Source organism: Prosopis cineraria, unplaced genomic scaffold (genome assembly GCF_029017545.1).
Source record: "Prosopis cineraria cultivar Desert tree isolate PC_DT_omini unplaced genomic scaffold, ASM2901754v1 PC8, whole genome shotgun sequence".
Classification (NCBI taxonomy): Eukaryota; Viridiplantae; Streptophyta; class Magnoliopsida; order Fabales; family Fabaceae; genus Prosopis; species Prosopis cineraria.
The window spans coordinates 14,983,810-14,998,273 of NW_026555339.1; the positions used below are offsets into that span (position 1 = coordinate 14,983,810).

Here is a 14,464-nt window from a genome sequence, read left to right on the forward strand (position 1 = left end):
TTTTAGTCTACTTCTCCAGGTGGTTAGAAAAGATAAAGTAAGGGTGCAAAGGGGAAGCTTCTAGACCTCTTCATAAAATAGTAAAATTTTAATATGTTTGTTAAGATTTCTTGTTAAGTTTTTCCAATTTTTTTGAAAGTAATTATCTTTATTATTTTTATGTTTTGTCAATTCCTTCCAGTCTTTGCAAAATTCTTTCTTTTTGAAAGATATGCTATCAAGATTTTTCTTGCTCCAAAGGAAAGTGTAATTAGAAAATTTTCACTCCCTCGTTCCAATCATTATCATGAACGATTCTTTGACCAATAATTGGAACGATTCCTCAAGCATTTAAGTGGGCATAACGTTTAAAGGGGTTTTTATGGTGCTTTTGATAATTCTTGTAATCAAGTTTGAAATTAAACAAGATGATGATCAGAAACTACATTTAAGCAGATGGTAAGTACTAATTTGATGAAACGTAACTCTTCACTCCGAGTTACAGAAAATCCAATCAATTTTTTTTAAAAAAAAATATTGCTTTTCTTCAAGGTAAATCTACAACAATAATATAATTCTTATTTCATTATATGGAGCCAGCTATATAGATTATATGATGTTATTATACTTTGTCATTATTAAAAACTTTTAGAAATATTTTTTATTAAAAGGTCTCGCTCAACAATTTTTAAAAAATATTCTCTTTAGTTTTGCTCTATCCTTTTTAATAAGAATTTAAAGTCATCTTTTTCACTTTCCTCACAGGTGTCTTATGTTGTCTTTTTGTACATGTCACTTCAAACGATTTTTTGCCATTTTTTCTTCAATAAATGCAACACTCACTTTTTTTCATATTCGATCATTTTGAATTTTTGTCTTTATGTGTATATCCATACATCCATCTCAATATTCTCATTTTTGCTACTCTAATGTATGATCTTGTTGTCCTATCAAAGCCTAACATTCACTACCATATATAATATTAGTGTGTTTTATAACAGTTTGATAAAACTTCCCTTTAAATTTATTAGGTACCTTATGAGCGCAAATAACTTCTTTAGCATTTCTTTTTAATAAACTACCTAGCTTGTATCTTATGTACAATATTTCCATCAATTTTCTCATTATATTGAATAATCGCTCCTAGATATCTAAACTTTTTTACTTGAGGTATGATCTAATTATCCAATTTACTTCTAAGTTACTACTCATTGACCCTTTGTCAAAATTACAATGTAGATATTCTATTTTACTTCTACTCAGGTGGAAATTTTTTGACTCCAATGTCTTTCTCCATAACTTAAGTTTACAATCAATCTTTTCTCTGTCTCCGCAATAAGAATTATATCATCTGCAAAAAGCATGCATTTAAGGCTTTCCTTTGAATATACTCAGTCAACATTTAAGACTAGATCAAATAAATAAGGACTCAAAGATGATCCTTAATGCAGCTTAATCTTTATAGGAAAGTCTTTTATTTCACCACTAGTTCTTATACTAGTTGTTGGCCCCTCATACATGTCTTGTATGGCTCGAATATAGGCAACCTGAATACTCTTCTTTTCCAATGCTTTCAAAGTACTTCTCTCTAGTAGATAATCATAAGCTTTTCTAAATTAATAAAAATCATATGTAAATATTTACCTTTACATCGATACTTTTTATTAATTCCTTTAATAGATAAATCACTTTTGTAGTCACCCTACCTGGCATGAAGCCAAACTAATTCTTAAAAATATTAGTTTTCAATCTCATTTTATGTTCAATCACTCGTTCCTATATTTTCATAGCATGACTCATAAGTTTAATCTCTTTGTAGTTAATACAATTATAAAATCTCCTTTATTTTTGTAAATAAGAATTAAGGTGCTTCTCTTCCAATTATTAGAAATTCTCTTGAATTGTAGATTTTATTAAATAACTTAGTTAATCACTGTACTCATTCTTCACCCAAATATTTCACATTTCAATAGGGATACAATTAGGTCCATTGGTTTTATGATTTGCCATTTTTTTTAAGATCTTCCCTTACTGTCGCAGCTCATATTCTTCAATAAAATGAAAAATTTTGCTTTCTTTTAAGAGTTATTAAATCTCTCAAATTAACTGACAAACTCTCATCATCATTAAAAAGTTTAGAAAATCTATCACATAGAAATTTAATTCAAGGTTGAAGGAATTGATGCGATGCCTAAAATGTTTTATTGATATCCAATTAATTTTATCCATTGTCATCATACTTGTGACCTGAAAGATAAGAGTTAACATTGTCAAGTAAGTAAATAATTGAATTTCAAATATGGTCACAATTTTAAGGATTTGGGTCACCAAAACAATAGCAAATAAGAGTTATTGTTAGATAAAACATTAATCTTACAATGCAGCAGCACTTGGATATTAGAGGTAAATATAATCGATATTGACTTCTTTAGCATTCAAAGCTAGGAAGGGTTGGTTTTCAGGTCAAATTGAGTGGACGGCTATGATTGCGTCCGAGATTTACGGCCGAGGGTTATTTTCGTTAAAACGACGCCATTTCAAGGAAGAAGCAAATTGAGAAGGGAAGCGCAGTTTTCGGATGCAACGGAAGTTGAGTGAAGCAGAGAGCCTCCAATGTTGCTTGGTGGTGGCTCTCGAATTTCACATCATCTCCGAGAATGCGACCTCCGTTTCCACTTGAGCTGCAGATTTCGTTACTACAGTTCCCAAATTGTACAGCTTTCCTTCCCATCGCCTCTGAATTCTTCTCTGCCATGTCTTGAAAAGCAAATCAGACTGTCTTCATCTTCGTCGTCATCGTCATCATCTTGTATTCCAGCATTCCATCCGAGTCTTTTGATTGTTTCAGGTTCTTTCTTCCCTATGATCAATTTTTTTTTTCCGTGGGTTATGCTCTTTTGTGAAGTTTGTCTGTTGTTAAAAAAACAGTCGTTTTTAATTTTTTGAAATTTGGTTGGAACCTGGTACATGTGAATAAAGTTCCCAGGCAACTCATGACTGCTTATAATCAGATTCACTCTTTTGTAATCCGTGTCTGAATAACGGTCTAAGCAATTCACTCAACTGCTTAACTAACTTATCTACTTATTAACTCCGACGCATTCCAAAACAGCCCTTACTTTCAAAGATTTGAGATGAATAATTCTGATATAGCTGCCGCAGAGACTTCTACGTAGCATCATCGAGAGCAGAGTACTTTTAATGAACAAAAATTTTGAGAGGGTTGTTACTTTTTCACTTAACGTTAGCAGAATGAAACTCATGGGTAGGCATTGATCCAGAACCAACTTCCCTGATCATCAGTTCATCAATCTCTGGTTGCCCAGTTCTTTTTTGACAGAGAAATAGGCTTCATTAGATATGAAGAGAATTACAAGAGAGGAGGATAGGACAACCTTCTATAAAGAAAACCCAGAAAAGGAAAGAAAAAAAACAAACTTTAAAAATATCAAAGCCCTTTAATCCCTAGTTTCATTCAAAGTGATTCAAACAAAACAGTGAAGGGAATCAAGAGATGTAAGCACAGCCTTTACTATAAGGTATTTAGAGTCGGCAATGCATTATTACAATCTCTAGCATTCCTTTCAAACCAAATGCAGCTAATCACAGCAGAGACTGTTTACCTACGGTCAGGTTTATAACTTTCTGGACACCATTAATGAAGGCCCTTCACTCTCTCTTTGTCCAGCTGTCTCCTGAGAAGGGTGTTTCATAACGGGGCTGTTAATTCCTTGTGTGGATCTTGCTTTCCAATTAAGGTTGTACTTAGTAAAAGAGGGTGGAAGTTCAGAGGGAAAAGTAGTGGAATAAATTTCAGAATACATATGCAGCAGAGTCTTTGAACTGAAAGAAGTAAGACATGGAGAATGAGGTGTTTTGGGAATTTGAAGGAGAGTTCTTACACAAATCATTAATGGTGGTTACTTGTTGCTCTTAGATTAACTGATTAAGCACTTCACAGGAACTTCAACTTTTTTTTTAATCAAATTGTTTTGCGCTGATCCCTCTGAAAAGACAGCTAATGACATAGTTTTCTGATACATTCGGGCAGCATTCGCACAGCAATACTTTTTAAACTTTTCTTGGTACTATCATTATTTTCTTGTTTCAAATTTGCCGGGTGATCAGCACACCCTTTTCTGATGAAGGAAAAGTAATGTTGATGCAAATAATCAGGAAGAAATACTCTTGGACTCCAATTATGTATGATAGAGTTACAAATTCCAATTATTCACCTGCTATCTATCTTCAGTGGAGACTGTTCTTGTATCCCAGTAGTTCAGAGCCCTCACATTGTTTGTGTGAATTTGAAAGAGGTGATTTATCGTAAGCTTTTACACATTTAGTTGTTCATATTTGAGGTTTAAACTGCTGGGCAGGAGCTCTGATTACTGATCAAGTAATCAATTTACATGTTCCCTGATTTCCCCCCTTTTAATTTTTTATTGCATGTTACCCTTTCCTTTTCTTCTTTTTTAATCAAGATTCTGATTCCCTTTTTTTTTTTGGGCAAAGCCAAAGAGAGGATGATCAAGAAGTTATCTCCGATGGATTATCACCAATAGCAGGTTTTTAGTCACTTTCACTGTATTCTTCTTTTGCCATTTCTCCCCCACATGTACGACCTTATAGATAACTATTTTTTTATTCCTTAATTTTCCACCATATCTTCTGGACAGAAGAGTTATGTTTGATGATGAAGTTTATTGGTTTGTTGGGGTTTGGCTTGCAGTAATCATTTCTTGCCAGAAAGCATCCCTGTGGACTTTTTGTATCTTTTAGTTTAGTGTCTGTTCCTTTACATCTTGTAAATCCTTAGGCTTTTCACTTACTGGCCCCTTTGGCTACATAAGTGATGTAGGGGTCTAAAGAAAGACATGCAGAATCCTTAGTTACATGCTTGCAAGCTTGCTTGTATGCTCAATTTTTTTAGCATCTGATTGTCTTACTCTTCTTGCGAATGTCAGAAGTTTATCTATTCCTTGTTAGGAAACCACTTTTCTTAATGTGGCTAGGATTATCCATTTGATGAAACAATTACTCATGATGTCATGAGCCGAACAAGAAACTCAAGGGAAATTTCCAAAGCACTTTGTTGCCTCTTTGAAGCATTGAACCTTGAAATTTTCATAGCCAGTACTCCATGTAGGATGGCAGAAGATTGCAATTTATTGCATGCTTCTTTTAGTTGGGCGTAGTTGGTAAATCTCCCATTTAGCAAGAAATTTCTAATGTTTATCTTGTCCTTGAAAGAAGAAAACTGATTGTTGTGTTTGGGCTTTAATCAATATCAATATCATCAATATATCTATGAAAGCTGTGGGAAGCCATACTATTTATAAGTTGTGAACAATGTAGTTTATCTTGGACACTGTAAATGCACAGGGCCTACCCTGGTTATAGGAATTCTTACAAGCATATGGTGATGTTATGACTGTAATGGGCCTATGCCTAAAATCAGTTGTTGGAAGAATGAAAAGATGAAGTGAAAGAGGTCTGTGGGAAGTGAATTAATAAATTGTGTCATGACACATTTTTAAAGTGTCAAAGGGAAGGCAGTCAGGGATTAGCTAGCCATCTGCCATAGTTTTGTTTCTTTCTCTCTCTCTCTCTCTCTTTTTTAAAGAAAAAATATATTCTTTTTGAAGGTTTGTTAAGGAGAAATCGACAGGGAATGCAGGACAGATCCTGGTCTCTTTAAAGCTTGGGAGTTTTATGTGCTTTCTTTTCTTTAATCACTTCTGTGTTTCTACTTCTGTCAATCTCTTATATTGCTGTTTTGGCCTTGATGTCTGCTCTGTTTTGGCCTTCAGATTACCAATAATTAGCAGTGATTCTTTCTAGCTACTCACCATTAAGCATTGTACTATTGTGGAAATAATTTGATACCATCACTGCTTTTGTTTAAGTATAATGATTTATATCATGATAATTTTCGAAATTATCAGAATTACCTACATTTTAGGGAATTGTTTTCTTTGATAACGTTAGCGATCTGTATTGAAATAGGGAAATCAAATGTAGAATAAATAATTTATACTGCTTTTGTTGGTTAGATTCTGTAATGATGGTTTAGCAATAATAGATGGTTCTGTTGAACCTTTTTATTCTGAGTTTAAGCCAACGCATGCGTACTGTTGTGCCTATTCACTTGTTAGCTAAAACAAATTGACCTAGTGACAGAAAATATGAGCAATATTATTCTAGAACGAAATAAGTTGCTTTTGTGTTATCTCCTCTCCCTCTCTCTTGCTTCCTCTACTGTTCTGTTCTCCATTCTCTTCTCTCTCCATTTCAGTTTCAGTTTTTCTCCCTAGTCTCTCCCTCTCTTTGAATTTGAGCAAGTGTGAGTGTGCGTTACATCACCTAGCCTTGTTTTTAGTTTTTCATTTTTGTATTACTTGCTGGCTTTTAATTCAAAAATGAAGGGATGTGAGGGTGGGTCAGCAGCTTATTATTGCTTTAATGGTTTGTGCTACTGCTTATCAACTTGCTTGAACATTCTCTGTACTTTTAAAGTTGGTCAAAGGACTAGGATATACTAAAATGGCCCTTGTAGTTGGGTCCTCAGCTCAGCTAATACATTTTTTTATTATTACTCTCTAGGACTGAAAATTGTAAGAGTTAATTGCATAAAACATATCACTCATGCTTGTGACTATTTTGTTCCAATAAAATATTCTAGCCAATTGTAGCTGTCAATTAAGCAAGTGCTTTGAGTTGTACCAGATTTGGGAACGCTACATTACTCTTTTGAGAATAGTTGGAATCTTAAGTTACAATTATATGCAAATGTGGTTTCCTTCCTCCAACCCCTCCATTCCCCCCCTTGTTCATCCATTACATGCAAATTTTTACTATTGGCTACATGTTTTATATATGTTTTATATAACACTATCTCAATATCTCAATAACATTTATATGAACCTATCATGATCATTTCCAGGAGGAGTTGTAGCATTGGGAAAGTTTGATGCATTGCACATTGGTCATCGAGAGCTTGCCATTCAAGCATCAAGGGCTGGGCCTCCATTTCTTTTATCATTTGCTGGAATGGCTGAAGTACTTGGCTGGGAACAAAGGTATGATCCAGTACAATATTCTGTTAAATCCGTTTAAAGGTTTCTTTTATCAGTTTATACAACTTGAAATATGCTTGGTTGTTCCAGTTGCACAATCTTACACTTTCAATTGGTAGTTATAACTTTACAATTGAGAACAAGAAAATTTTTCTACATGGACTAGATCAAATATCTAGTTAGCCATTGTTCTCTGTCTGTTTGGAAGTGGGCGAATGTTTACATGTTACCTAGCTAATACTAGCATTCCAAAATCTTTCTTGTATGTGGACTAACAAATATCTAATTCTTGAGAATGTTCTCAACCACCACTACTGTATTTTGAATGATTAGTGGAAATAGTATAAACTCGGCTAAAATATAAAGAACTCCGCTCAGCTTGAAATCATCTGCACATGATTCCCTTGACCATGAAATCTTGATGAACTCCCTTGAACTTTCATTTGGTATGCACATATCACCATTCTGTTAATAACTTCGTTGAATCATTAACAGATAAGTGCCACTTCAGACATGATAAAAACCTTGTGGCATCTACCATGGGAATATAAACAATTTTTTTAATATTTATTCAAGTCACCTAAGAGTCCATTAAAAAAAAAAAACAAAGAAAGAAAGAAAGGGTTTTACTAAAATGAACTTCATTAGCATCAAAATGTCTTCATTGTCATAACAGAGATGACTCTTTAGTTCTCCATTTTTGCCCCTTTAATCCATCTGGACCTTCACCCTCTATGCAATAACTTTGTATCTTTCTTCTCTACTTCATCACTTTCATGCTTTCCTGTTTACGATTTCTTCTCTCTTTCCTTCTATTAATGAAACTTTCAGGTAGATATCCAAAAAGTGTGTTACCAGACTGATTTGTATAAGAAATTCTTGGTGATATTGCTTGCAAGTTTAGAACAGCTGTTTTAATCATAGAAGTGAACCCTTTAGTTCCTATTGTAATAGATTTTACTGGCTTTTGTTTACCTGTAGAGGCATGCATACCTACAGAATTTTGACCTCACTTCCTCTTTTCATGTTTCTTCTTTCCCTTTATGCTGAAATTGCTACTCAGCTAAACTCCAAGGGTCATCTAGAATCAAACTGATGCCTTGGTGAAGGAAGTTGAGAAGAATTTGTAAATTGGGAGCAAGAAAGTGATGGATTGGAGAAGGAAGAGACAAAATTATTGAATGGAGGGTAAAGGTCCAGATGGATCAGAGTGCCAAAATTGGAGAACGGAAGAGTCACCTTTATTTTGTTGATGAAGACATTCAGATGCTAATATAGTGTGCTTTGGGGGAACCTGCCCCCCTGGGTTTCATGGACTCTTTGTAGATATAAAAATGTTCATATTTCCATGTTAGATTCGACATGATTTGATTATGTCATATATGGCACTTTTCTGTTTATCATTTAATAGAGTGATTAACAGAAGGGTGTTTATATGCACACAAACGAAACTTTTAAGGGAGTTTATTCTCAAGTTTTGAAGATGAAAGGGATTCTGTACAGATGATGCAAACTTCAAGGGAGTTTTTTATATTTTAACTTAAATGCAGATGAAGCTGCCGTTGTGGTCCATAACTGGGTACTAGTTGAACAAGTTTGGTTCCTGATCTTTTCATATTGTATAAAGGATAAAATAACTTTGTTTTATTTCTTGGAATGAAGTTATCTTCCAGCATTGGAGACTGAATTGATAGATATTTGGATGATTTTATCAAATTGGTTATGGTGCAAACGGCAAAATATCTATTTCCTCTAATTAGCATTGCAAACCCTTATCTAGAGCTGCCTTGGCAATAACTTTCACACTGTCTGAGTAACAATGCAATTGCAATGGCATTTTTGTATTCATTTAGAGAAACTTGTGACAATAGGTATGTATTAAAGATATATAATTTGGGTTATAGATGTTTTGAGTTCCGATGAATATCTTTTGGGCAATGTCCTCCCTGCTAAAGAGCAGTTTCCTTTTTTCTCATTGGTTATGGTAGGCTTTCAGATTTTAGAGTAATGAATGAATGTGTTGTAATTGGGAAAAGAGACAATATAGGCCATCTTTTTAATTACTTCCTAAACAGGGCTCCTGTAGTTGCCAAGTGCGACCGGAAGCGAGTGCTGTCTTCTTGGGCTCCTTATTGTTGTAACATGGTCCCAAAAGAGTACCAGGTTGAGTTTTCAAGGGTGAGACATCTCAGTCCTCGTCAATTTGTTGAGAAGCTATCAAAAGAGCTCAGAGTTCGTGGAGTTGTTGCTGGTAAAGTAACATTTCCATATTGTATCCTAACATCATTCTCTTCTGCATTTGATGTGGTTACATGCATACTATTTCTTGTAGTATAGGGAAAGTCGAATAAGAGGTAATTATATTTTCTGATAGATTGAGTGTGGTTCTAATCTGGACCTGTTACAACAACAACAACAACAAGCCTTTATCCCACTAGGTGGGGTCGGCTACATGGATTGCAAGACGCCATTGTGCTCTATCATTTATCAAACTTTTAGGAATATTATTAATTAAGAGATCGCGTTCAACAACTTCCAAGAGTGTTCTCTTAGGCCTTCCTCTACCTCTCTTAATCGGACTCAAAATTATATGTTCCACTCTTCTCACTGGTGCCTCCCTTGGTCTTCTTTGTACATGCCCAAACCATCTCAACCGATTTTCTACCATTTTTTCTTCAATAGGTGCCACCCTCACTTTTTCACGTACGTGCTCATTTCGAATTTTATCTTTACGTGTATGTCCGCACATCCATCGTAACATTCTCATCTCTGCTACTCCAACTTTATGCTCTTGCTGTCCCGTTAGAGCCCAGCATTCACTACTATATAACATTGCCGGTCTGATAACAGTGCGATAAAACTTTCCTTTAAGTTTATTAGGCACCTTACGGTCACAAATAACTCCTTTAGCTTTTCTCCAATTAAACCACCCAGCTTGAATTCTATGTGAAATATCTCCACTGATTTCGCCATCATTTTGAATAATGGCTCCCAAATATCTAAACTTTTCCACTTGAGGTATAATTTGATCTCCCAATTTCACTTCCAAATTATTGTCAAATATTCCTTTACCAAATTTACAATATAAATATTCCGTCTTACTTCTACTCAGACGAAAACCTTTCGATTCCAATGTCCTCCTCCATAACTCAAGTTTACAATTAACCTCTTCTCTTGTCTCTGCTATAAGAACTATATCATCCGCGAAGAGCATACATTTCGGGATTTCCTCTTGAATATGTTCCGTCAAAACATTTAAAATCAAGTTGAACAAATAAGGACTCAGAGATGATCCCTGATGTAGTCCAATCTTTATAGGAAAATCCTTTGTTTGACCACTAGGTGTTCTTATACTAGTTTTTACCCCCTCATACATATCTTGTATGGCTTTAATATAAGCAATCCGTACTCCTTTTTTTCCAACGCTTTCCAAAGCACTTCTCTTGGTATACGGTCATAAGCTTTTTCCAAATCAATAAAAACCATGTGTAGATCTTTATCTTTACAACGATACTTTTCCATTAATCCCCTTAGTAGATAAATCGCCTCTGTAGTTGATCTACCTGGCATAAAACCAAACTGATTCTCAGAAATACTTGTCTCCAATCTCAACCTGTGCTCAATTACTTTCTCCCACAATTTCATTGTGTGGCTCATGAGTTTAATCCCTCTATAGTTAGTACAATGCTGAATATCTCCTTTATTTTTATAAATAGGAATTAATGTACTTCTCCTCCACTCATCAGGCATTTTCTTGGACCGTAAAATCACATTAAATAACTTAGTTAACCATCTCACCCCTTCTTCACTTAAACATTTCCACGCTTCGATAGGTATACAATCAGGTCCGTTGGCTCTACCATTTGCCATTTTTTTAAGAGCTTCCTTTACCTCCTTATCACGTATTATTCGATAGAATGACAAATTTTGTTCTCCTTCACCAGTTACTAAATCCTCCAAGTTACTAGATGAATCCTCTCCATCATTGAAAAGTTTAGAAAAGTAAGTCTCCCATCTATTTTTAATTTCATCATCTGTAACTAAAATTCTTCCCTCTTCATCCTTAATACACCTTACCTGTTCTAGATCTCTTGATTTTCTTTCCCTACTCTTGGCAATCTTATAAATATTTTGCTCTCCTTCCTTGGTCTCAAGGTTCTTATAAAATTCGTCAAAAGCTTTAGAACGAGCTTCACCCACAGCTCTCTTAGTTTCCTTCTTAGCCATACGGTACCTCTCCCAATTTTCCTCATTGTTACACAAATGTATGGCTTTAAAACAGTTCTTCTTATACTTGATTTTGTCCTGTACACTATTATTCCACCACCAAGACTCCTTATCTCTCGGACCAGAACCTTTCGATTCTCCCAAAACTACTTTTGCAACCTCCCGTATCTTTTTAGCCATATCCTCCCATATGATGTTAGCGCTTCCCTGAGATTCCCAAATTCCTTTATTCAAAAGATTTCGCTTGAAAATATCTTGCTTCTCACCTTTTAATTGCCACCACCTAATCCTTGGTGTTACTACTTGTCGACGTTTTTGGATTTTACTCATAATACACACATCAAGGACTAGGACCCTATGTTGTGTCGTAACAGCATCTCCGGGGATCACCTTACAATTTTTACAAAGTCTTCTATCTGTGTTCCTAACCAAAAGAAAATCAATCTGTGACCTTGAGGCTCCACTTTTGTAAGTGATGAGATGCTCATCTCTCTTCTTGAAACAAGTGTTGGCAATCTTAAAATCATACGCCAATGAGAAATCAAGAAGAGTTTGTCCTTCATTGTTTAGCTCTCCAAAACCAAAACCACCATGCACCCTCGCATACTGACCAGCTTCCCTCCCAACATGCCCATTAAAGTCTCCTCCAATAAAAATTTTTCACTCTGTGGTATATGTCGAATCAACCCCTCTAGATCCTCCCAAAATAATTCCTTAAGACTGGCTTCTGTCCCGACTTGCGGCGCATAAGCGCTAACAATATTAACAGTCTCACGTCCAATTATCATTTTTAAGGAAATAATTCTGTCTCCGATTCTGCTAACTTCTACAACGTTCTTCTTCCACTCCTTATCTATAATGATGCCTACTCCATTGCGTGCACTTACTTTTCCTGTATACCAAAGTTTGAAACCTTGAATATCCTTAGCTTCTTCTCCACGCCATTTTGTTTCTTGCAGGCAAAGGATATTGATTTTCCTTTGAATCATAACCCCTACAACCTCTAAAGATTTACAATTTAATGTCCCAACATTCCAAGTACCAAATCTAATTTTGCTCTTATGGACTAACTTCTTTAGCCGCGTGCGTCCAGAATGACGCAGTAGCACTTGCTCATTTAACACTACATCCGGGCGCCGATGCAGCGGCTCTAACTCACTTATCACTGTACTCGAGCCATGCAGCGCGTTACTTACGGGCAACGACCTAGCATTAACATTATAACGTCTATTGTCCATGTTCATGATAGATTCAACAAAGTTTTACATTGGCTGTTGATGGCCTAACACAACCCTCCTCCTTTACCCGGGCTTGGGACCGGCTATAAACATAGGCGGAGTTTAATCTGGACCTGTTAATGGCCAAAAAAACTTCTGGATTTGTTATTACTTATTACAAAGTCTGGTTCTTTATAAGATGAACATGGGAGTCCAATATTATATTTGTAATTTGAAGGGTCTGGTACTTTCTCCAAATATTCGAGGAACCTATGTCTTTTGAAATTGAGGGGGGAAGGTTTTTAAATAGAAAATGTGTTACTGGAGAGTGGGATAAGACAGCTTCCTAAAAGATAGAAACCTCAAAAGAAGCGGGAAGGAAAACAATAGGGGGGAAAATGACACTAGGAAAGTCACAAGGGAGAATTACGCACAAGTTTCTCACTACACAAATAAATACTATAAGGTTTAAAGTTGTGTAGGAAGAGATACAATCCTTCCCCTTAAGTCATTTAAAGTTGTGTAGGAACTGCAAAAAATTTAGCATTTCTCTCTAAGAAAATACATTGAATCATGAGGAAAACAACCATGATCTTTATTTCTTCACAAGTGAATATAATAAATCAATAAGGTCAATTTTTTTGACAATCTGAATCTGAAGAAAAACTTCAAACAACTCATTCCTAGTGTTGTGGCCATCCTGCAATGCAAGAACAACGGTACTTTCAGAGTTATTCCTGCACACAAAACTAATGTGAGGTGGCAGTGCCCTATTTGGCCTTAGAATTTGCAGCACGTCAGTGGTATATGTTCTGTTGAATACCACTGTCCACACACAAGATTTCACTCGCAGGGAGTTTAAGATTTGTCTGTTGAGAGAAGTAATGAGGAAATCAAGGTGGGACTTACAAGAGAAGGTACTAGTTAAAACCTAAATCTAGGGTCTGTTCAAATAACATTACCACGATCTATCCTATTGTGGTAAGGTGCAGTTTTTTTGCAGTGTTATATTGCATATCTACTTCGTGAGACTGAGATAAACGCCTTTAATGGAGCTTGTGGCAGGCGAGAACTACCGATTTGGGTATAAAGCTGCTGGGGATGCATCAGAATTGGTAAAGCTGTGTCAGGAATATGGTATGGAAGCTTACGTAATAAAGTCTGTTATGGACAAGAATCAAAACTCTGCAACTTTTAGTACCAACAACCCAAAAGAGAAAGGACAAGTGTCGTCTACTCGTGTCCGGCAGGCTCTTGCTGTAGGTGATATGAGATATGTCACAGAGCTTCTAGGTCGACAACACCGTGTCGTATTGATGGCCACTGATCCAGAAGGATTTAGCGTTGGTAATTTCAAGTTTTCTGCTCCTAAATCCTGCTTGATGAATCTTGCACCAAAGGAAGGTTTATATGAGAATTGTTATCTTTTCCTTGATCAAGACAGTGTAGTGCAGTGTAGAATAGTTGTTGACACCGAGTTTGTGCATGTAGAAATAGCTGACTTAGGTTTGAGTGACAATGTCAGGACTCAACATTTTCAGTTGCTGCAAATTGAATTTGCTGGTTCCAGTTCTTGATTCTGTTGAAAATTTAGCATTTTATGCTCAATTTGACTTAGCTATGGTATAGTTGTATCATATTCCCAAAATTATTGGGATTCAACTGCTTTATATGTCATGAAGCTGATCAAAGTAGCTATGGTTTAAGGTTCATTCTGTTTCTTTCACTCTGCATCTATTTGGTAAGCTCAAGTGACTCAATTGTTTGTTTAGTCAAAGCTTCAAGTGTGGTTTAATCAAGCGTGCTGAAGATTATTGTATTTATTGTATTGTTTAGACCACCCAAAAGCCCTGTATGACATCTTGGCAGCGTCGATCATAATACTCTGGAGACTACCAGCTGCCAAGAAAACAACAAAAATAAACGCATGTTTGATTACTTGTTTTCAAAACAATATTTTAT

The 14,464-nt window shown here is 35.6% G+C and overlaps 1 protein-coding gene across 1 annotated transcript; it reads left to right on the plus strand.

The window, feature by feature from the left end:
- The first annotated feature begins 2,545 nt into the window (after positions 1 to 2,545).
- LOC129317361 (FAD synthetase 1, chloroplastic-like) lies at positions 2,546 to 14,214 on the plus strand. Its single transcript, XM_054961697.1, has 6 exons — positions 2,546 to 2,827; positions 4,156 to 4,324; positions 4,495 to 4,547; positions 6,926 to 7,061; positions 9,134 to 9,309; positions 13,568 to 14,214. The coding sequence occupies exons 1-6, from the start codon at positions 2,593 to 2,595 to the stop codon at positions 14,077 to 14,079; spliced, it is 1,281 nt and encodes a 426-aa protein (XP_054817672.1). The 5' UTR covers positions 2,546 to 2,592; the 3' UTR covers positions 14,080 to 14,214.
- Positions 14,215 to 14,464: the final 250 nt, after the last annotated feature.

Bases quoted from the DNA above. Each gene is read 5' to 3' on its own strand.
- LOC129317361 (XM_054961697.1), top strand. From the start codon at position 2,593: ATGTTGCTTGGTGGTGGCTCTCGAATTTCACATCATCTCCGAGAATGC. The intron at 4,325-4,494 runs GTTGTTCATATT...TTTTGGGCAAAG, and splicing joins CGTAAGCTTTTACACATTTA to CCAAAGAGAGGATGATCAAG. The intron at 4,548-6,925 runs GTTTTTAGTCAC...GATCATTTCCAG, and splicing joins TGGATTATCACCAATAGCAG to GAGGAGTTGTAGCATTGGGA.